General features: G+C 40.5%; 3 protein-coding genes across 3 annotated transcripts; all 3 read left to right on the forward strand.

The window, feature by feature from the left end:
- The first annotated feature begins 2,606 nt into the window (after nucleotides 1-2,606).
- On the forward strand, nucleotides 2,607-8,708 carry LOC104950577 (transportin-2-like). Its single transcript, XM_010777118.1, has 9 exons — nucleotides 2,607-2,687; nucleotides 4,573-4,672; nucleotides 5,046-5,121; nucleotides 5,730-5,879; nucleotides 6,136-6,242; nucleotides 7,054-7,187; nucleotides 7,618-7,699; nucleotides 8,086-8,208; nucleotides 8,673-8,708. Exons 2-9 carry the CDS (start codon nucleotides 4,574-4,576, stop codon nucleotides 8,706-8,708), a joined length of 807 nt encoding a protein of 268 aa, XP_010775420.1. The 5' UTR covers nucleotides 2,607-2,687; nucleotide 4,573.
- A 171-nt stretch (nucleotides 8,709-8,879) lies between these two features.
- LOC104944620 (tubulin beta chain-like) lies at nucleotides 8,880-10,336 on the forward strand. Its single transcript, XM_010770190.1, is given in 3 exon segments — nucleotides 8,880-8,961; nucleotides 8,963-9,234; nucleotides 9,798-10,336. Coding segments are annotated over 3 exon segments (468 nt in total). The 5' UTR covers nucleotides 8,880-8,916; the 3' UTR covers nucleotides 9,949-10,336.
- Nucleotides 10,337-11,527: 1,191 nt separating this feature from the next.
- On the forward strand, nucleotides 11,528-14,076 carry LOC104944630 (tubulin beta-1 chain-like). Its single transcript, XM_010770201.1, has 6 exons — nucleotides 11,528-11,663; nucleotides 11,850-11,958; nucleotides 12,547-12,657; nucleotides 13,137-13,381; nucleotides 13,475-13,797; nucleotides 13,991-14,076. The coding sequence occupies exons 1-6, from the start codon at nucleotides 11,607-11,609 to the stop codon at nucleotides 14,049-14,051; spliced, it is 906 nt and encodes a 301-aa protein (XP_010768503.1). The 5' UTR covers nucleotides 11,528-11,606; the 3' UTR covers nucleotides 14,052-14,076.
- Nucleotides 14,077-23,823: the final 9,747 nt, after the last annotated feature.

Genomic DNA, 23,823 nt, shown 5'->3' on the forward strand with positions numbered 1-23,823 from the left:
CCCCCACCCCCCCCATTCACTCTCTTTTGCAGCCCGCCGAATATTACCAATTGTGCTTGTAGTCCTTTCTGTGGTTGTGATATGCTTCGTCATTGCCTTATGCAGGTAAGATATTCATCTTTAACAACTTGTCATTGTTTTTTTTCATATTGCTCAACCTATATTGTCCTCTGAGTTATGCATAGCTGTTATACATCATGTATTGGTGTTATCCAATGTGTGAATATTGAAGCTAGTAAGTCCAAAGTCAACTTTAATGTCAATTTTTATATGTGTTTGTACAGCCAGAGAGATCGCAATAACGTTTCCAACAATCCCAAATACAATAATACAAATATACAAATATGTATACAAATATGTATAAATATGTATATCCTCTATACATATTTGTATGACAGTTCATGTTCATATTTTCTTTTTGAATATGGGTGTCTTATACTGTTTTTTGTTTCTAATCCCTTTTGTCTCTTAGTATTTTTGGGCGAGAGAACAAAGCGTGTCTTCCAAGTTTCTATTACAAAGTGCCAGATGCCCGTAACAGCCACATTTTCAAAAACAAGCACCTGGTAAGAGATTGACAAAGAAATTGCTAATTTGTCTTCTTACAGTATGTCAGAAAATGATTTAAACTGATTGTTGTTCTTGAGTTATGTTATTATTTTGCTAATCCAATGGTATCACCTTATCCCATTTACAACTACAATTCACGTTAGGTTGTCAAGTACTAGTTGGATTGTGTATAACCAAAACATAACAGAAGAGCCTGGCTAAATATTGGTTCTGTCTTTGATCTCCAATAGATTAGTGACTCTTTGGGTTGGATCTGCATTCCCCTCTTTGAGCCACATCCCAAGATCTCTTTGTTGGAGGTTGTGGAAATCCGAAGCAGGGTTATTAAGTCCTCCCTGGAAAAAGCCTCCGACCCTGAAGGATTAACAAGGCCAGTGATCGGAGATGAGTGTTCACAGATGGACAGTCAAGACGATAAGAGGGAGGAAGCTGTCCCAGAGGAGTGTCACAGGGCAGACCATAGATACGAAAGAGAAGAGTACAGCAAAATGGTTGACTCCGAAGAGGAGAGGGACAGGAAGGAGGAGAACGGGGAAGATTGCTTGAGCTCATCAGAGGAAGATCAGTCAATGTCGGGCTACGAAAAGCACTTTATGCCCACTACTTTTGAACTTAGAGTTTGATGTTTTCTCTATGAATGGACTGCATTTGAATGGATTGCATTTAGACAGTGAATGACCCCTCAAAGCTCAAAGTCAGAATTCACCCATTCACTCGCGTTCATACAGAGGCATAGGCTTCCATACAAGGTGCTACCTGCTCAGGGAGACTACACACAAGCCATTGGGAGCAATTTTGGGTTAAGTGTCATTGACGTATCGACATTCATCTCACATGTTTTTTCTTTTTTCTTTGAAATGTGCAGGACATGTTCAATGTAGAAATTTGATTTTAGACCATGACCCTCAGGAAAGGTTTCAGTAGCATCTCTGCACGCCCCAGGAGGGTGGGCGCAGGTCATTGGAAATGTACCAAAGCTTATCACAGTCAGGCAGTTTTTCTCTCTAACCTGACTTCTATATTTAAATATTACTTATTAAGCACATGGCAATCCCTTTCCTTACATTTCCTTTTTTAATTACATCTCAAATGTAGGCCCCCATTGTTGTGGGTAAGGCAAAACAACACATGTGGCCACAAACTGACAATTTACTGGGGGTGCAGTAAATAGTATTTATTTTATGGTCGACACATTAATCCAGACTGGACCCTACATATAAAGTAAATTAGGAATCATTTGTGATGATAGCACCACACATAATGACATGTATAAGTATCTCAGGATACTGTTTGGAATGTAAGTACATTTGCGTTGCGTTAGTATGTATAGTATGGATATTTAAAAGGAAAAGCCATGCTAAAACGTAGTTTTTCTAATCAGGTGTCCCTGAATGAATGCCCTATCCGTTGGCTGAGGATGTTTTTGTTCAATTTGAATTATTAACTTCCAGATAAGCTTGTGAATGTTGGACATTTGATCATGTGTTAATATGTAAAGCAGAAAAGCCCATAAACATAAAAATCAATTTAAGATCTACAGGAACTTTTGCTATTTTGAACCGACTGAATGTAAATGTTAAAATGTGATATCTGGAGTTAATTCATGATATATTTCTAGTAAGGCAATGTAACCACTTCCTTTTTAAACTGGTCTTTAATCCTTAACATTTCCTTGCACATTTGATATTGCATCTTTTACATGATATTGCATTTTTTACATGGTTTGTATGTGTAAATAAAGACATTTGAATTGTAGCCTAACTAATACACACTTTATTTAATATGAAAACGTTATAATATTCCTTTAATTCATGATCAAAACACCACCCGCATCCTGTAAATGCTTTCATGATTTATAACATATACATTTACCGTTATGTTAATTAATCCGTACCATCATATGTATTTATTATTATGATTTGTGCTTAATTTTTAATCATTATCATAAACATTTGAAAAAGCGACTCTGTAATCTCGCGTAGTTTGCGAAAATGGGTACTAAACGGAAGCCGCAATAGGTCAATTTCAATCGGTGTGCTCATTTGAACAAGAGGAACCGCTACGAAGCAGGGGAGGACAGCGGCCCAGTACGAAAACTCAACTTTCAACTAAATATTGTACGTAGAGTATGTTGCTTGTACTTTAACAAAACATTTATATTAGAGACATTTAACATCGAGGCCGTTTTATCGGGTAAGGTTTTCAGATACAACAAATATCAAGTGTCCGTTACATAGCCAGGCTAGTAGCATTAGCATCGCCAGTTGAAAACCGCTCAAGGCTTAGCAGCTAACGCCAGCTTGCCAAAACGTGTTCACCAAATGTGAACCCAGTATTGGCTGTGAATCACGTATTGAACGCAATGGCGTACTTTAACATTTAGGTGTTGTGTTCTTCTTAACATACAAGGTGGTACAGGGCCTCATTTTGATAGCAGACTGGTATTTTTCTGTTTTTATGCCGGGCACATTGTGACCAGTCGGGGGCTGCGCCTGTCGACCAGGCCCGAGCAAGAAGGGCAACTTTACCAGCACCAAGACAACTGTGTAAAGGCGTCTAAAACTGTGCGTTAACAACCGATATGTTCAGGATAACCGACAATATGCTTATCAATTGCCAACCAGGCCAGTCAAATATGCGTTAATTGGTTTAAACCACACATACTGCGAGCTATAGACCGGACATGGCGGCCCAGCTAAAGCTACATAGCTAACTTATTTCGCGACAACTTTACTAAAACCCGGATGAATACCACTCCTCTGTTAAATCGCTAGTGTCCCATCCACGTAGACGGTGTGGAATGTAGAGGGAAGATATTGAGACACAAAGCGTTTCTCTAACTTAGACCAGCAGACCGGGTGGCGCGGGGGTGGGGGAGGATTAACTTGGAGCGGCTAAGCCGGGTCACAAAGATTTTAGCTAGTCGTGTTGTCTAATGACCTGTTTTTTTTGTGTGCCCCAATCCGATGTGCATTAATAATTGTATGTGTTGGCAGGCTGGCACTTTGTGTGGCCTATCGTTTCCGCACTGCTCTTGTCTCTTAAAATTAGCCCGTAGCTAACTAGTAGGCCCCTATGTCCGCCTTGAACCTGCAACATGTGCACCTTCTTCCTACACATGTCCTTAGGCTATTCCCTTTCTTCTTCGATCATCTTGGAACTGATTGACTGACCGAAACGGTGACACCAAGTAGGGTCTGCAGAGGTTTATATAACCTTTGTATATTAAGAATTGACCCCCCCCTTTTTTTTCTTTTTTTTTTTAAAGAAAGGTATTTCATTGAGTGGCTTGAAAAGTCTCTACAACATGTGCAACTTCTTCCTACACATGCCCATAGGCTATTCCCTTTCTTCTTCGATCATCTAGTAAACTGGTTGATTGACTGAACATGTATCACAAAGAAGGGTCTGTTAGTTATAACATTTTATATCAAACATGGACCCTTTTTAGTAGAGTATTGCAATGACTGTTTAAAAAAAAAAAAAAAGTCTTCATAGAGCCATCAAATTGTGTTAGAAGTGATTACTAAAGATGTCATCAAAAGTAGCCAAACTTTTTTTTTTAATAGTTGATCTGTATGTTACTGTTCCCCCTGTTGGAAGAAAAAAAATCGCATGGAATCTTTTTCAGTTTCTGATTTGGGTTTTTAAATCAAATGTACGTAATTTATTTTTGCAATGCGATCTCATAGGAGAGGTAGTCCTTGGAAGGACAAGTATTTGGGTCGTTGTAAACAAATTTGAGTCGTACTCTTTTCGCTCTGCTAAAAGCCATAATAAAATAGATAATTGCCTCAGTATTTCCTAAACATCCACATAGTTTTTGGAGATGATGCATAAAAAAAAACATCTGACTGCCAGTGATGGTGTTTGTATTCATACTGTCTGATCCAAAAACCACTAACTACTTCTATGTAAACATTTTATATTGTGTGAATACTCTCTTTATGTGTATAGAAATACATTAATGTGGATTGGTTTTTGTACATGTTTGTTTTTCAGGATGGAGTGGCAGCCAGATGAGCAGGGACTTCAGCAGGTCCTCCAACTGCTCAAAGACTCACAATCCCCCAACACAGTCACACAGAGAGCTGTCCAACAAGTATCCTACTTCACTGCAATCTGGGTGTTAATAAAGCTAGTTTTCAATATTATTTTTCTGCCTGTCCAATAACATCAATGTTTTTAGTGCTAGTGCAAAGGGATTTTAACCCGCACAGTGTTCTTTATTTGTTTTTACTACTGCCATGTTATCAGAGTTGAATGTTATCCACATGTTTAGGATTTTACTGGAGCTCCTATATCTGAAACTTGCATCAGCTGCATAAGTCTTTTTTTCCATAGGGAGGAACTTGTAGTTCTACAAACCATTTTAATATTGTTCAGTTGTGAAACACATTGCTTGGTATAGAGATCAAAGGATAGTCACCTGACTTGAAAATTCAATATGAAATTATCCTTAACTGCCATGCTAGAAACTTGAACAACTCAACCAATTCCCCGACTTCAACAACTATCTCATCTTTGTACTCACGCGACTCAAAACTGAAGGTGAGACCCAGAGATCTTTTTTGCCATTTTGAACACACTTGTACTGTAGTCTAGTTTGTCAATTTTGCAGCTGTGATGGTATTATTTTGTTCCTGTTTTGAAAGGCCTTTTGTCTTTAAATTGTTCTTAGAAATGCAACAGAATCTACTTTACACTTGTGTTACAAAACTTTGATTGTATGAGTTTAGGTAGAACTGGTATCTCGACAGGAATATTGTCTATTCTGCATCTTGACTGGTTATTAGGAAAAGTGGGGCTTCTCCCCCCCCCCCCCCCCAGATCAGTCAAATAATTGGTTGTTTAGTGTTAGTCGACTAAGACTTAAGTCAATTAGTCATATGGCCGGCAGCCTGGTTGTTAGTGTCTGGACATGATGAAACACCCAGCTCATTGATTTACAATGATACCTTATGTTCCTATATTTTCTGATCCATATTTACCAAGGCTCTGCTGACAGCCCAATATAATAAAAAAACAAAATGGGTATTATCAGGGAAAGATATGCAAAATCCTAAATTCAACTTTCTTAAATATAGACACATTTTGTTGATGGGTTGTTAACCACCCTCAACTTTATTTAAACTTATTTTTGTTTATTTTCTCCGCAGACGAGCCGACTCGCTCTCTGAGCGGTCTGATACTGAAGAACAATGTTAAGGCCCACTACCAGAACTTCCCCCCAACCGTTGCTGAATTCATCAAACAGGAATGTCTCAACAACATCGGCGACCCCTCGCCGCTCATTCGTGCTACCATTGGTGAGTTTTTTGTTTTGTCTGTTTTATTCAAGTGTGATATAAAATTACTTTTGTGGCCTAGCTTCCCTCGACACTCACACTCCTCCCCTTGCCCTCTGGAGATGATGCATAAAAACATTTAAAACATCTGAATGCACATGAAGGGTTTTTGTATTCATACTGTCTGATCCAGAGCAGCTGCAGCCGCTCTGCATCCTGTAAACTATAAATCCCTATCTGACGTCTGCCATCCCCCGTTTCTCTCTCGCTCCTCTAGGCATCCTGATCACTACCATTGCCTCCAAAGGAGAGCTACAAACATGGCCTGAGCTGCTGCCTCAGCTCTGCAACTTGCTCAACTCGGAGGACTACAACACCTGCGAGGTCTGCACCCATGCTGCTCCGCTGTGTTCTTCCTTTGTTTTTAACCAATGAAAGGCTGGTTGTTTGTATCTGGACATGATGAAACACCCAGCTCATTGATTTACAATGATACCTAATGTTCCTATATTTTCTGATCCAGATTTTCCAATGCTCAGCCTTGTTGCTCAATAGTGATATTTAATTGAATCTCTGTTCGTTTTTTTATGTGTCAGCTCCTACTTCCGACTGTCATTTATTTTTGTTTTAGTTAAAGGTGGGGTAGGTAATTTGAGAAACCAGCTCGAGTGCGCTAGAATTTGGAAATACACAGCCGGAAAAAATCTGCCACTTCCTCACAGAGCTCCTCCTCCAACACATCCGACGCGCACATGACCAATGAGGGCACGAGATAAGTGTGTGCACAGATTGAAGGCTGACTGGCAGGTAGGCCATCCAGTTACTTTAGCCGGGCCGGCTCAGATGATTGGTCGCGCTTTTTACAGCGCCACGGCTTCCACAGATGTTTGTTTTTTTGTCAAAGCACTTCAGATATTCATTTCTATCGGGATGTTAAGAGCATTCCATGGAATATAACAAAGTGTATCTCGAGCCGGTTTCTCAAACTTACCAACCCCACCTTTAAGTCTGTGAGACATTTATAAATTCCCATTGTGAAAAATAACTGACTTGAGACAAAGTTTAGCATTTGTGACTTAAATGAATTGTGTTCAGTGCTTTGGTTGTATACTATGATGCAGTCTCACTCTCTCCTCTGTGTCCCTGTATGTTTGCGTTTGATTTGACAGCCTCTCTGTGTATGTCCGTGTCTCAGGGCTCGTTTGGAGCACTGCAGAAGATCTGCGAGGACTCTTCGGAGCTGCTCGACAGCGACGCTCTGAACAGACCTCTCAACATTATGATCCCCAAATTCCTCCAGTTCTTCAAGCACTGCAGCCCCAAGATTAGGTACAGGAGGGAAAGAGGCTCACTCTGATTGGTGTTTGTCATTATTTTCTGGATGTGATGCACAATATAACGTCTGACTTACAATGAAGGTGTTCGTATTCATACTGTCTGATCCAGATATCACCCTTTTACCACTTTAGAAATCACACTGAGTTGCAACTTAATAGTTAATTGCCGACTCAACATTTTTTTTGTGCCGCATTGTTGTGATCTAACTCTTTATTTTCAAAAGCACAAATTAATAATTTTGTGCTCACACTAAAACATGCCCTATGCAAGATGAGGTGTTTTTAAACACATTCATACAAGTTCAAACCAATCCTAATGTTGCTTTTGCCATAGGTTGTTGAGCTGTCACATTATGCATTCTGCCAAACTATCACTAATCCATCCCTCTGAGTGACTCAACTTTTTATTAATGTCCCTGCAGGTCTCATGCCATCGCCTGTGTGAACCAGTTCATCATCGGCAGAGCCCAGGCCCTAATGGACAACATCGACACATTCATAGAGGTACGCTGAGTGTTACGAAGGTTTACTGTCAAACATTTCAGTTTCACTGTATGACAAATACATACAGGACTGGGATGGCAATGGGAGTAATCTTTCACCTGGGAGAGCCTTTCCATAACAGGCTTTTTACATTTAAACTTGCAGTTGTACTTTTAAGTTTGTATCGCATCTGGACATGATGAAACACCCAGCTCATTGATATACAATGATACCTAATGTTCCTATATTTTCTGATCCAGATTTGCTAAGGCTCTATGCATAGCTGAAGCTTGATCTGACTGTATTGCTGCGTTTGAGTAGCAGTCCAGAGAAAGTAGAGTTTGCCTCGTTGTTAAACATTTTCTTGTATTCATCCCAACGTGTTATTTCCCCCTCCCAAAAAACAGAGTCTTTTTGCGCTGGCAGCAGATGAGGACTCTGAGGTTCGAAAGAACGTGTGCCGAGCCCTCGTCATGTTACTGGAGGTCCGCGTCGACCGCCTCATCCCACACATGCACAGCATCATCCAGGTAAGCGTTGGACATTTCCTCAATCAACTGTGTACCTCCATTTAAAATGTCTTTAATGGTATGTTCCCAAAAACACAAAGCGAATCGTTTTTTGCTGCTCTATTACATATAAAGTCAATGCAAGGACACACATTTGCATTTTGCACCAGCAGACATTGGCATATGTTAAGCTGCTGAGAAGTTAAATTGAAGCAAAGTGTCTCAATGGAATATGATAAGCAGAAATGATCCTACGTTCAAGCTCGCAAAGTGACTCGAGGCAACATTTCCTGTTAACATGGCATAAGTCAGTCTTATATCTGGACATGATGAAACACCCAGCTCATTGATTTTTGTAAATCAATGAGCTGGGTGTTTCATCATGTCCAGATATAAGACTGACTTATGCCATGTTAACAGGAAATGTTGCCTCGAGTCACTTTGCGAGCTTGAACGTNCCGTTCAACATGGTGCCCCTTCCCCAGACTGCAACTTCTTCATTCCGGGCTTTGCCCCGCTGAACCAGTCGTGGCGGCCAGCAGTACATAGAGAGACTGCTTCAGACCTAATTTGAATAAAATTTATGCTTTGTACTCTGTGTAAAATGACATTTTTGAGATGTATAGTACTATTCATTATTACAGATTTTAATAATGCAATCAAGTAGTGTTGAATTATATATTTGATGGTCTTTCTGTGTTGTCGTGTGTCTGAGCTTTCATTTAGCAGATGTTCGACTCCAAGAACATGATGGCGTCAGCCTGTCGCCCGCGCCCACGGCCGCTACCTCACGGTAGCCGCCATCTTCAGAGGCCGCATGTCCATGAAGGAAGTGGATGAGCAGATGTTGAATGCACAGAACAAAAACAGCAGCTACTTCGTTGAGTGGATCCCAAACAACGTGAAGACTGCCGTCTGCGACATTCCTCCCCGTGGCCTCAAGATGGCCGCCACCTTCATCGGCAACAGCACGGCCATTCAGGAGCTGTTCAAGCGCATCTCAGAGCAATTCACTGCCATGTTCCGCCGCAAGGCCTTCCTCCACTGGTGAGTGAAATAATAATGATGAGACTGGGAGAAGTTACTCTACCTGTGCTGGACCTTTTTATATGTAGGGAACAATTTAGTTGAATGCTTTCTTTATCTCTATGACGTTATTTTGTGCGGACAGAGTATTATCTGTCTGTTCATGGTTTTTACTAATCAGTATCAGTTTGTAGTTATTACGGCACCATTTTAATATGTGTATTAAATGTATACGTGTACAATTAAGCATGGCAAAATATCTTTTTTTGGTGGGCATCTACATGGATATAAGCCCTGCTTCCTTGCCAGAGCGTGTAGTTTGAGTTACACGAGTATACACAAATGATACTGCGGTAAAACTCCAAATTGATTATTCTTCCAAAATGTTACTAGATTAATTGTTCGATCTACTGAATGTCCAAACGTTTAAAAAAACAATTTGCAATTATTATTACTGACAATTGTATGCATCAGTCATTTCATAACCCCAAATCTCTCCTAATACAAAAACACAAATTGGAATTTTAATTTTTCTACATAAATATTGACAGTTGTTTGCAGTGAGTAACATTTCCTTGTTTCAGGTACACTGGCGAGGGCATGGATGAGATGGAGTTCACAGAGGCTGAGAGCAACATGAACGACCTGGTGTCTGAGTACCAGCAGTACCAGGACGCCACTGCTGAGGAGGAGGGCGAGTTTGAAGAGGAGGGCGAATATGAAGATGGAGCCTAGATGCCCATAACAACCTTTTTCTCTCCCAATGCAACAGTTAATTAAAGAAGTCATATTATGCTTAGTTCAAGGGACCGATTTGCATTTTGTGCCTCTTCTGTGACATGTTTACATGGCTTAATGTTCAAAACGTGCTTTATTTTTCTCATTCTGCTGCTGTATTCATTTGTGATAATGTAACAGTGACCAGACCAGGGGACTAATCACTGAATGTGACAATTACTGTCTGATGTGCAGTGTTATTCTTTTGCCAAAAAAAATCATAGTTTACACTAAAAGCTACACATAGTGTCAGGAACTTGTCTCTGTTATAATATTCCTGATGTGCTTGTAGTGGTAAATTGGGATCAAATGTGATTTTAATAAAGATGTATTATTTGGTTCCAAATGGTGTTACTTTTGGCTCAACTGAACTATGACCAATGATTTATTTACTGAACTTATGAAGTAGTCTCATTTGTTAGCTTGAATTGAAGCCAATTGCTGCCAATAAGATTGAGAAAAGGGTACTCCGTAACTATCTCAAAAATTATGATTTTGAACAACATTAAAGATTCAGATCGAACACTCATTTACTAAGTACTTTCAATACTTGTAATTAAAAAGATTAAATCACTTTTCTTTAAGCACCCTTTTAAACTATCAAATTGAAGTACACACATTGTCACATGCTTGAACCTCCAAAGTAGGTTATCTAGTATTTTGTCTAAAACAGAAACAAGCTTATACTTTTGACCCATACATTAATTCCTTTCTGTTTAGCCTCTTGTCTTATCCGAAAAACAACATTGAAGACAGAGGGCATCTTCTGTCTGAAAACTCATTTCTTATATTTCAGCCAGTCTAATTCTTCAAGTGTAAATATAGTACACAAATTATATGTATACAAGCTTACATTACTGGCCAAATGAAACCTTGTGCATCAGATAAAATGCTATTAGGCCCTCTTTCACCCTCTTGTGACTAAATAGATTATTAATTCCCCTTCCTCTGTACTGACCTAGCGTGAGGGATTAGTAGAATATCCAACTAATGGTGCTGATTTTGAGACAATGGGCCTCTGCCCTGTGTACAGACATGCAGAAGGCCCCACAATCTCCTACATTGCAGCAGCGCCATAGCAGCATTGCACACTGAGCTGTTAATCCTCCGGTATTGTTTATTTCTGGTTGATATATCTAGGCCTACCGTACTACCTCTGAAGTGTAGCCTGCTAGTCACCTTATAAACGCACAAAACAATTTGTATCTATTGTCATAGATACAAATTGTGACTATCTTATCTATTCTTTATTTGAGCAGCAGGAAGGCTTGTGTACTAGAGAAGAAAATAAAATGAATACTAAAATGTAAGATAGGTTGTTTTTTAATTCAAACTACTAAATTAAGAATTATACATGCAAAGTACCTCTACTGAAACGCTGTTGTGTTGTGTTACCAAGACAACCTAGCCCCCTTACCAGTCAAAACTCTAAACCAAGTTTTTCGACCAATAAGATGACTGCTGAGCTTTGAGTGACATGAATTTGGACCTATCGCGTTAATCGGCCAACAGTAGATTGATACACTCCCATCCTCTCCAGTTAGTTGGTAGCTGGATCACTACAGAGTAACAACTTTATCTTTTTCAGGCGTTTGAGCGTTTTTAATTCAACCAACATGAGGGAAATCGTGCACCTACAGGCAGGCCAGTGTGGAAATCAAATTGGAGCTAAAGTAAGAGTAATTTATATGTAAAAGTGAATTCTTAAGTCATTCATAAAGTGCGTGGATGTTTACATTTCTTTGGGTGGGCTGATTAGCCCAGTTAACAACAATTATAATGATAGCTACCTACTCGTTAAGCTAAGTCATGCTAGTTATCAGTTATTTTGACCGTTGTTGTGTTCAATTCTCTTCTAGTTTTGGGAAGTGATTAGCGATGAACATGGCATCGACCCGTCCGGGACATACCATGGGGACAGCGACCTGCAGTTGGAGCGAATTAACGTGTATTTCAACGAGGCTTCAGGTTAGCTTCTCTTTGGCCGCGAGCTACAGTTGGGTAATCTAGTTAAATAAAGATGTAACTAAGGTAACTCTATACAACGCGGAAGGATTGTTAATCGGCCTAACGGAGCCACCTAGCGGCGGATCCCTCCGCTGGAAGCGTCTGGAACTACAATGGGGCGATGCTCGGCTCTCCTTCCTAATTACTGTCGCAGTTTCCAGGATACGGCAAAAGTCAACAAAACCTCCAGATAATAATACTGTCTCAAACAACAATAGCGCTTTAACTTCTTATAATATTCTGTGGAGATATATTAGAGAGCAACTTTGTTTATTTAGAATTGTACTTAATTTAATCAATTAGACCTATATTTTCAAGAAACTATAAGCTTTTAATGTAATCAATTACTGTGTACACTTGACTGTATTAACATGCAACAAAAACAATTGTAAAAAATAATTCAGTTAGTCAAAAGGCAAAATATGTTATTAAACTTAATTAAAAGAGGAATAAAGACAAACTGGGTGTAGCTTTAGTAATAGTACAATGCTTTGGAAACAAAAAAAACTTAATTTAGAAAAATGTATTGTCTTGTGTTCGGATCACCAGGTGGAAAGTATGTCCCCCGGGCAGTGCTGGTGGACTTGGAGCCTGGCACCATGGACTCAGTGAGGTCCGGTCCCTTTGGCCAGATCTTTAGACCAGACAACTTTGTCTTTGGTGAGATTATGAACATTTATTTTGTTTTATCCTGGGTTGATGAAGTTGCCATACTGTGATTAATGATAATTGAACAATTTAATTGAAAAAGAGTTCACAGAGATTAACAATAGAAAACCCCCATTTTAAATGTAACTATCGTTCTTTTTAATTGCAACACAAAAAAATTCCATGACAAAAAATCACATAATGTTTTTAACTCAACAAGCATTTTTCTTGTGTTTTAGCAGTATATCTATGTATAGCAGTATGCTTTAATGTGTTTATACTTATCTTGATTAATTATTCATATATATATATATATATATATATGGCTATCATAGCGTATATTTTCCGTATATTATGCAGCCCTGATCTAGTTTCACTCATAACTCTTTAAATTAGTACCTGCAAAAGTATAATGACTTCCTTTATAATGTAGACCCAGGATGTGTTGACACCACAGCTTTGATAGAGTTGTGTGTTTGCATGTGACACAGGCCAGAGCGGAGCTGGTAATAACTGGGCTAAAGGTCACTACACTGAGGGAGCCGAGCTGGTGGACTCGGTCCTGGATGTGGTGAGGAAGGAGGCGGAGAGCTGTGACTGCCTGCAGGGCTTCCAGCTCACACACTCCCTGGGTGGAGGAACCGGCTCGGGCATGGGCACGCTGCTCATCAGCAAAATCCGAGAGGAGTATCCAGACCGCATCATGACCACTTTCAGTGTGGTGCCTTCGCCTAAGGTGCTTATAATACACCAAAATACTCCAACATTAACTATTTTTCTCCTCTTACTTCTGCTTTAATGCAACTCCTTCTCCCTCCCCCGACCTCAGGTTTCAGACACAGTGGTGGAGCCATACAACGCCACCCTCTCGGTCCACCAGCTGGTGGAGAACACAGATGAGACCTTCTGCATTGATAATGAGGCGCTGTATGACATCTGTTTCCGCACGCTGAAGCTCACCACCCCCACCTATGGAGACCTCAACCACCTCGTCTCAGCCACCATGAGCGGGGTGACCACATGTCTGCGCTTCCCCGGCCAGCTCAATGCTGATCTGAGGAAACTGGCCGTCAACATGGTGCCCTTCCCCAGACTGCACTTCTTCATTCCGGGCTTTGCCCCGCTGACCAGTCGTGGCGGCCAGCAGTACAGGTAGAGAGACTGTCAGACCCTCAAGTTTGAATAGAAGGAATTTTATTGCCTTTGTACTCTGGGTAAAATGACATTTTGAGATGCTTATAGTACTATTCATTTATTACAGATTATTTTAATTAATGCTAATCCATGAATGTTAATTTGATTGATGCTTTAAATATGATATTTGATGGTCGTGTCTTCGCTGCAGGTCGTTGACTGTTCCTGAAGGCTCACCGAAACCAGGCAGATGTTCCGACTCAAGAACATGATGGCAGCCTGTGACGCCGGCGGGCCACGGCCAGCCTACGCCGCTCAACGTAACGCCGGCCATCTTTCAGAGGCCGGCAATGTTCCATGAAGGAAGCTGGCTGAGGGCAGATGTTGAATGGCAGCAGAACAGAAACAGGCAGGCTGAGCGTTCGTTGAAGTGATCCCAGAACACGCGCCGTCTGCGACATTCCACCCCTCCCGTGGCCTCAAAGATGGCGGCCAACTTCCATCGGCAACAGCAACGGGCACATGGTCAGCGGAGCCTGTTCAAGGCGGCATCTCAGAGCAAATTCACTGGGCGCATGTTCGCGCCGCAAGGCCTTCCTCCACTGGTGAGTGAAATAATAATGATGGAGAACTGGGAGAAAGTTTACTCTACCTGTGGCTGGACCTTTAATGTAGGGAACAAATTTAGGTTGAATGCTGTTCGTTTGAATCTCTATGACGTTATTGCTTGCGCATGCTTAATTGTAACACAGTATACATTGTAATACACATATTGAAAGATGGTGCCCGTAATAACTACAAACTGATACTGTTAGTAAAACCATGAACAGAACGGATAACTACTCCTGTCCGCACAAAAATAACGTCATAGCAGATAAAGGNGTACCATTTAAAATAAAATAAAAAAGTGCCAGTGATTGACCTCAATCCCTCCTATTCTTCCAATATCCTGATGAAAAATAAAATCTCTCTGTTGCATAGGCCACTGTTTGATCAACGCGAATTGGGTGTGGGTCCTTGTACTCCGAGTCGGGCTAGCTTCCACGCTAGCTGCTATATGTTTTGCATTGAGGTGATACTTGAGGCTTGATGTGCTGCGGTGATATGCGAATTCCTTTTTGCATAATTTGCAAACAACCCTGCTATCATCGATGCTTCCATCCGTCCGTTTTTTAAAACAAAATGTCCCATCCACCGGGCCAACCAAAGCGGTCTCATCAGCTTGTTCGTTCGTGTTTGACTATTGTTCACTGTGGTTTGTTGTTGTTTGAAGTCATGANATGAACGTTAGTTGGTGCTCCAGTATAATCGGTACCCCTGAAACTCATCCAGTGAGAAACGTTCCGCGGTGCAAAAATAAGTGCGATTAAAATGCGTTAATTTTTTGAACGCGTTAATTTTTGTGTAATTAATTAATCTTCATTAACGCGTTAAAGTCCCGGCCCTAGCTCAAACATAAACACCTGTGTGTTGGAGATATGACATGATGATGTCATAACTCCAACTGACAAGCTCAGAACGCCACCAAACATCACATGATGGTTAATACTGTGGCCCTGAACAGCTCTACATCAAATCTGATGTTACATAATGTGGTGTTACCATGAAAACGCATTCCTCGCCATAAAACTATGTCGCTGTAACTCCAATGGAACATCCCTTGCCAAAAAACACGATATTGTCGTAACTTTGATACCTATGCAAATGGTCAAAACAGCAACAGACTTCAGATAATGGTTAATGGTCCGGCCCTCAACAGCTCTGTCAATTATGGGGTGTAATCATATGCCGTTTCCATGGAAACGCATCCCTCGCCATAAAACACGATGTCGCTGTAATTCGAATGGATCCGATCGTCTCCCAAACTTCGCTTGTATATCACCGATCCATGCCTCAACTGCTCTATGCCAAATCTGAGATCTCAACATGGGCTGTTTCTTGGAAACGCAACACTCGCCAAAAAACACAATGTCGTAACGCCTATGAAAAGGGTCAAAACAGCACCAAACTTCAGATAATGGTTAATGGTCCGGCCCTCAATGGCTGTCAATTATCGGTTGTCCTCATGTGCCGTTTCCATGGAAACGCATCCCTCGCCATAAAACACGATGTTGTCGTAACTCATATGAAAATGGTCAAAACAGCACCAGACTTCCTGATGGCTATTGGTCCAGCCTTCAACATGTCTATGTGCCATTAGTGAGTTTTTCTCAAAAGCTGTTGCCATTGCAACGCATCCTTCGCCGTAAAACACGATATTGCTATAACTCCTTATGAAAATCGTCAAAGTGCTGAAACTTCGCATGTGCTAAAAGGCCATCTGACGACATCTACGTGACTGTTTCTTCAAATGCCGTTGCCATGGTAACACAAGGCTCGCCATGAAACACGGTTTTCTCATAACTTCAGCGAAAATGCTCCTAACGGCCCAAACCTTCACCGGTTTGGTAAAGATGCAGCCATCCACACATTTAAGTGTATTATGGGGTGTCATCAAATGCCGTTGCAATGGCGACAGATCACTCGCCATCAAGTTAGTTCAAAAGTTAGCAGTTCAAATATTCTGCTGCTTTTCCAAGCCTTTTTACTTTTTCTTCTATCACACATTCAAGCCCCCAGTGTTCATGTATAATTTCATTCTAAATTCTTCACTTTCTTCTTACACATAACATTTCAGCATAGCAGTTCAGCGTCAGCTTTTCAGCATTAAGCATTCCCACTAGCAATTTCTTCAGGAATTGTATTCTCTAGTTAATATAAGCTCTTCAGTTTCTCGTATCTGATTTTAATTTCTTTCCTCTCTCTTTTCCCCAGGTTAATGTAGGGGAGGGTTACTGGGGAACTCATTGCACTGCCCAGATTGTGGGGAGAAACACGAGCTGGAGGGATGTGACCGGCTTTGACCCTCCACTCAGCGGACAGCCCCCTTTCCCCCCGCACCCTGTGTGTCTCTCTGAGGGAGGGAGGGTGGGAGGAGGGTGGTGGGTGTGGGAGGGTAAACTGGGGATATACATATACCTCTCGGGTTAAACGCCTCACTAAATCCAACTCACTCTAAAGTGACTTTCGCCCACAGGGATCCTAGGTGAGGTAGGTGAGGCTGGCTTCGACCGCCCCCTCCTCCATTTGATTATTTTGTTATGATGGGTGACGGCTGGGAGGGCAGGGGAGGGGGGGTTGGCAGATAGGTACATAAAAAGGAATGATCTGAACCAGCGTAGGGTGCCACAGTCCCAAACACCACATGCACGTAGTCCGTAGACTCGCACACATAGATGTGATTTAATCAGGCTCGTGCCAGAGGCTAAACTAAAAGAGGCTTTTACTAAGTAACGATGCAGGAAATGTGCACAAATAGTTTGCACCTTTTACTAAGAAATTGCATAAACCATTTGGTGTGCATATACATGAGTCTTCTCTTTTCACATGTACATTTAGCTGAATTTAATTTCCTTCCTCTTCCCTCAGTTACTGAGTTCCTCTCCAATCATAGGCCTCTTGTTTTCCTCTTCGTTTGAGGCTAAAGAAGACGCAGTAGGACTAAGGTTTTACCACCGCAGTACCAAGCTATTGCATGGCATATGATCACCTCTTAAGTGACGCATGTTTAAGTGAATGTTGGTCTTGTTGCTCACTTGATTTCTTATTAGAGTAATTGTCATCAGTTTGAAGCTGTCAGGTGCTTGGTTCGTTTGTCCTCCCATCCATACATATTGACTAATCAATGTCCCTTTTAGTTTAATGGAGGCTGTGCTTGTGAAGACCAATTCTAGGCAGATGAATACAGGAATTAGCTTAATATCTGATTGTTTGGAGAATCCCTCTGCATCAAGAGTTCAAATACTGTAGGTAAGTTGAGAAGCCTTTTTGCTGCTGTTGCTTCATTTTAAGAGACTTCACGAAAACAGACTAAATGAGAGCGATAAGACATCACCAAAAATGAATTGGTTCTTACTCATATAAATGCACTTTTTTCTTTTTGTAAGAAATTGAGAATTTCAAATGTAAGAAACAGTAATAATGTACTGATCTTTAGACATTGTTTTTTTGATAAGTGATTTTAGGACTGTTAATGGCTTGCTGAAGTAAGCGTAATGATATTAAATGGTAAAATGACTAGGTAAGACATGAGGCTTCTTAACAGAGTTAGTTTTATAATGTAGCTCCTAAGATGGATCGAATAGGATTTAAGAGGGAGACATCTTAATTGCAGTATTTTGGATCTTTGTAAACCTATCAATCCACTTCTGTGTTTGAGAGTCCCCGTCTTTCTGACCAAAGCTTTTCGTGAAATGGCGGCTGCTCGTGCCATCGAGGCTCCTGGTCATAGTCATTGCATGCTTCTCAGTCTTGCTCCAGTTTTCTTTTTTAAAGTAATTTTTATAATGGATCCATTTGAAGGGATCTACCTTATAAGAGCTTTGTCAATGGCAATGTCACTCTGCTGGACTAATAAGGTACTTCTCCAGCTTCTGATCAAACTAGTGATTGTTGTTGCCATATATTCACCCGTTAATACTGTGTAGGATTTGCCTGGGAATACACTGACTTTCGAGTCCAAATGGTTCTCCCCTGACACTGGTTAGCTTATGTGAGAGTGGTGGTCTTTATCCAGCTTTATCTTTTAGTCTTTGTCCATAGTGGATGGTTGTAATGGAAGTGTGTATGGCTGTTTTCTTGTTGGTGTTTTTACTATAAAGGTGAGTACGTGAGTACTGCTTAGATGTAATATTGCACCAGCCCTACAATAAAGTTATGTCAGGAAAGTTAATATGGCCACTTGGAGCTTCAACCTTCGCCTGCCAGTTATCACCACTCAAATCCCACTATGGCAAAAAGTCCAAATCTATTTCCTGACTTGATGGGTTAAGTTTCCTTAACACCTTACAGGGTGGATACTAATGGCATCTTCTCCGAGTTTACCTGAAGGCAAGCGTTGAGTTTGGAGGCGGCCATTTGCTAATCACAGCCTCGACACATCAGTTCTTGGAGCAGCAACCGGTGAAGAATTAATTGCCTGAATCACGCAGAAGGATGCAGCTCCTGGGCCACGAGAATTGGTTAAGAGTTGACCACTCTTCACCATGTTGGGATACACTAAGCGATATACAGAAGTAAATTCAAATGCAAGATGTCCACTGGTTGTTTTTTTTTTTTATTGTTTTTTTATTTTGATACACATGTGACAGTTTTGTTTTTATTAATTTATTTGGTTTCTGATTTTTTTTTTTTTGTGCCCCAGTGCACAAATTTCTTTTGGACTTTAAAAGTTTTTTTTTCCTTTCTTTTTATTTAAAGAATAATTTGTTTTCGTTGTTTTATAGCGGACCATTTGATTATGTCAAATCTGATGTTGTGGTTGGACTGAAGGAGGGTCGGTGCTTGCTATGCTTGGTGCATACCTTAGGGAAGAATGTGGAAAAACTAATTCATAACTTTTTTTCAATCTGATATCAAGGCTGGCAATTGAATTCAATGTAGTACCTTATTTTTTGCTCAACTGTGGTGCAGATGGGATGTTATCCAACGTATCTTTTTATTTAATTTTCTGTGAATAGGGGAAAATAAATTGTTTTCTATTAAGATGTGAGTCGTCTGAAGTTTTGTGTTCCGTTTTATCAACTGAATCTGTTTGGGCTGAACTTGGTTCCTGAACTAAGATGAAATTCCAGTATACATTAAAAACCTAACTAATAAAAACCTAACTAATAAAAAGTATTTACTTTTTTACACAGTGCACCCAACTGAAATATTGACTTTGATTTGGAAGTGTTCCCTGGGATTATTTTAGATCTATACTGAAGTTAAAGACATCTCAATTAAACTTAAAAGCAAGCAGAGGTTGGAGAAGTACTCAGATCTTGTACTTCAATAAAAGTAGAATTACCAGAGTGTCTGAGTACTCTGTTACAAGTAAAAGCCCTGCGTTCTAAATGTTACTCAAGCAAAAGTATTGGTATCAAAATATACATGGAGTACTTATTATGCAGATTGATCAATTTCAGAATAATATGTATGATATGTTTAGATTACAATGATTGATCATTAAATTGTTATGCAAGCTGGTAAAGGTGCAGCTCGTTTAAATAACTTTGTATACTGCAGGGTAGCTTGTGGATTTACTCCATGTTTAACTAAAGTCTGATTTAAGTGACATGTCACTTCGTTAATCCAAATCTGCAAAGTAACTAAAGATATTAAATGTAGTGGAGTAAAAGTACACGATTTACTTCTAAATAGTAGTTGAGTAAAATAACAAAGTAGCATAACAATGAAAAAAGTACAACCATCTCAAAATTCTACTTAATCCCACCTCAGAAAGTGTATCTGTATCAATCTCAAATGGCCTGTAGTATGCTCAGTAAATGCAGGTTAATTAGGAGCACAACAAAAACATTTTTGCCATCTATGAGCTCAAGCTAAGTTGAATATCATATGCAGTGTGACAGACATTTAAACATGAATGTTACAGCTTTCCTAATTAGTCCAACATCTGCTCTTTGTCCATAAGTGTTCATTTGATAACCTGTTAAGCCCCGAGCCTGTTTTTCAGGTCTCAGGCTCGAAAATGACATTCCCAGAACAAATGACCATATATTTATTAATCTTTTTTCTTAAAGCAAGGTTACATCTGTGAGTTGGATGTAGAAGTGTCAGAATCAATATAGATGTTTCTATTTTAAAGTAAATTCAGATTGAACACAGTAAAAAAAATAAGTAAATTATTGTGTCCGTCCAAAAAATAAAATTACTTATAGTGAAAACCACCCTTGAATGATGGGATGGTAGACTAAACGCTTTAGGAATCTAAACTACAACATATAAGTACCCTGTATCAAGATTGATGCAAAACAAGTGCAATTTGACCTTTTTAGAGAGATTTAGCAAAAAAGACCCACTTCTGGGGTCATTTGGGTGGATTTTCCATATCTCTTGGTCGATTTTCATGATTGATATCTCTTTCTAACCGTCAGAGCCAATGGAATCGAGGGGAACTCCCACATACTCCTTATTTGGTAATGTGTGTGTGTGAGAGACTGACGCATAGCCAAAACCGGAAGCCGCGATAACTCTGGTGGCTACCATTAGCAGCTAACTTTTACTCTCCGATTTTTACATAAAAATGGAATTATGGATTAAAAAAAAAAAAATCAAAGCGACAGACACATTATCAACCTATGGATTAACCGATTCAGCCGCGTTTTTTCTCGTTTTAATGCCATTGAACACGTCTTTTGATCAGATTGACAGCTACGGTGAGACGATCTCCCGTAAAAGCTATACAGATACGTGTTGTGATGTCTGTGTTTGCTTCCCCTTTCGTGAGTTCGGATCACTCAGTGATGATACTATACCTATATAATCTGTGGCACCTCAGCTTTGATCGGATATCTTGTATGTGCAGTTACGATAAGTAATAAGGGTATCTTTATCTTGAGTTCTGTGCCAAAGTGCGTTAGCATTTTTCGCTCAGGGGTCATCTAGATGCTTCTTATGAGACTTGTGTTGGTAAAAATGGTTTGTATCGTCAGTTAGCTGAGATTCTTCCCGTTAATCTGGTATAACACATTAATAGGTTCTTAAATATTAAGATGCCCTGAGACACAGTCGTGAAAAAAAAAAAGACCCACCGAAGGGGTCTTTGGGGCTTAACAGAGTTTCAAAATAGACAACTTCCTTTCTGAGCTAATAATGATGAGCTTGTGTTATCACATTGGTGGTTTTAAAATGTGACAAGCTCAAACACTGGTTGCAATTATAGTTAACTTAAAAAACAACGCCCTAACCACAGGCAACACTGTTTCCTCTACCCCGTCACATACGTTTATTGAACTCACAACAGACGATGGTGGTAAAGTATATTGTTTTTATTCTATCTTTTGGGTATGATGAGTATCCCCTTATAATGGGCATTGTCAGCAGGCTATAGACCAGGGGTCGCCAACATGTCGATCGCGAGCTATCAGTAGCTCGCGGATGTTTTTCCGAGTAGCTCACCAGAGGGGGCTAAAGTGCAGTTGACATGTTGAGAAATATTTATTTATGTAGTATATTTTGAGAGTAATAAAGATAGAGAAAAAGAGATGTACGATGCAGTCGTGACAACGGAGGAAGGTCCGTCAAAGAAGAAATCTAAAATATACTACTTTCATGACGAGTGGGAACATGAATTTTTATTTACGAGCATCAAAGACAAGTGTGTGTGTGTTTAATTTGTGGCTCGAGTGTTGCGCTGGGGAAGAAGGGAAATTTGGAGCGGCACTTCACAAAACTTCACGAAAACTTTTCAAAGGAGTATCCCACCGGCAGTTGCCTTCGCGTTGAGAAGTTACAACAATTAAAGGCTACGCTACAAAGGCAGCAGTCACTGTTCACGAAGCCTGCCAAGAAAGCTAGCCTCGCTACAGAAGCATCGTTCCGAGTCGCTCAGTATTTGGCAAAGAACAAAAAAGCTTTCACTGATGGCGGTGTTCTTAAGGGAGCGATGTCTGTTATGGCAGAGACTTTGTTCAGAGACCACAAGAGCAAGCCGGAGATAATGTCTGCCATTGACGATGTGCAACTGGGACCCAACACTGTGGCGAGGAGAGTGTCGGCGCTGTCAGTGGATGCCATGGGACAGTTGGAGCCAGTAGTGTGGCGTGGGGAAAAAATTAGGGGAAGCCAATAATACGTCCTTTATTTCGGGTCGGGGGGTGTGGTGGTCAATGTAATAACGTAACCAGATGAGTGATTACAGCACCCGGTATCATTTTACACACATTTGTATCATACAGATGCAGGACTTACACACGCTTGTTAGCTGACCGACAGGTCCGCACGCACTCTCCAGCCGAAACTCTAATAAGCATTCATTCACAAACTAAATCAGGAGACCTTTAACGTTTTACGTCCGATTCGCTCCTTTGTTCCTCGCTGTACACAGCTCCAGTTTGGGCATTGGCACTGTTTCACCATAACACCTAGAGGGGCGCTGTTTCACTCTTTGTAAAATACTCAATGAGAATGGGGGAGAGATGGACCGGCAGCAACACACAACAAAGAATTTCTGAAACTAAACAAAGTGTTTTCATTTATTTATTAAAATTATAACTACAATTCGAAAAAACAGGGGAAGCCTGGCTTCCCTTGGCCTCCAGGAAAAAACACCACTGGTTGGAGCGGGACATGGTCAGGTGCAAGTGGTTCTCCATACAGTGTGACGATTCGGTGGATGAGAGCGACAAAGCTCAGCTGTCTGTATTTATCCGGATGGTGTTTGAGGATTTTACGGCGAAAGAGGAATTTCTGACACTGCTTCCACTCAAAACAACAACAAGAGGTGTGGACGTGCACAATTCTATTAAGAATTATTTCATAAATAAAGGCGTGCAAATGGAGAAGCTTGTATCCATAACAATTGATGGAGCCCCGGCTATGAGAGGTCGCCACAACGGTTTTATCGCAAATTGTAAGTCAGATCCATATTACCCACGTTTCCTGAGTTACCTTTGCATCATTCACCAAGAAGCGCTTTGTGCCAAAGTTATGGACTTCAATCACCTCATGAAACCTGTGATAAAAATAATAAACTCTATCCGAGCAAAGGCAAAACAACACAGGAGCTTCAAAGTTTTTCTTGAGGAACTGTCAGCTGAATATGGAGATCTCCTTCTCCATGCTGAGGTGAGGTGGTTGAGTAGAGGGAAAATCCTACAGCGCTTCCTCTCCTTGCTGAATGAGGTAAAGCTCTTCATGGAAGAGAGAGGGGAGGACATCTCCATCTTATCTGATGCTGGTTGGGTACTTGACCTTGCCTTTTTGACTGATCTGACAGGAAAATTAAACCAGCTTAACCTCCAGCTACAAGGCAATGGCAAAACAGTATGTGACATGATTAGTGCTGTAAAGGCCTTTAAAGCAAATCTGTGTATATCTCCAGCAAGTAAAGGGAAATCAATTGCATAATTTCCCCTCTGTTCAAAAAGTACTGCAGGAGAATAAAGCTGCTGCTGGCTTTCTTGACTTATCAAAGTACTGTGACTGCTTAACTAAGCTTGGGCA

The sequence above is a fragment of the Notothenia coriiceps genome, unplaced genomic scaffold (assembly GCF_000735185.1).
Source record: "Notothenia coriiceps isolate Sejong01 unplaced genomic scaffold, NC01 NC01_scaffold00000339, whole genome shotgun sequence".
NCBI classification, from domain to species: domain Eukaryota; kingdom Metazoa; phylum Chordata; class Actinopteri; order Perciformes; family Nototheniidae; genus Notothenia; species Notothenia coriiceps.

Excerpts from the sequence above, each read along its gene's own strand:
- LOC104950577 (XM_010777118.1), top strand. The coding sequence starts at position 4,574 with ATGGAGTGGCAGCCAGATGAGCAGGGACTTCAGCAGGTCCTCCAACTG. Across the intron at positions 5,122-5,729 it reads CACGCGACTCAAAACTGAAG|ACGAGCCGACTCGCTCTCTG; the intron begins GTGAGACCCAGA and ends TTTTCTCCGCAG. Across the intron at positions 5,880-6,135 it reads GCTCATTCGTGCTACCATTG|GCATCCTGATCACTACCATT; the intron begins GTGAGTTTTTTG and ends TCGCTCCTCTAG.
- LOC104944630 (XM_010770201.1), top strand. The coding sequence starts at position 11,607 with ATGAGGGAAATCGTGCACCTACAGGCAGGCCAGTGTGGAAATCAAATT. Across the intron at positions 11,959-12,546 it reads GTATTTCAACGAGGCTTCAG|GTGGAAAGTATGTCCCCCGG; the intron begins GTTAGCTTCTCT and ends TCGGATCACCAG. Across the intron at positions 12,658-13,136 it reads ACCAGACAACTTTGTCTTTG|GCCAGAGCGGAGCTGGTAAT; the intron begins GTGAGATTATGA and ends CATGTGACACAG.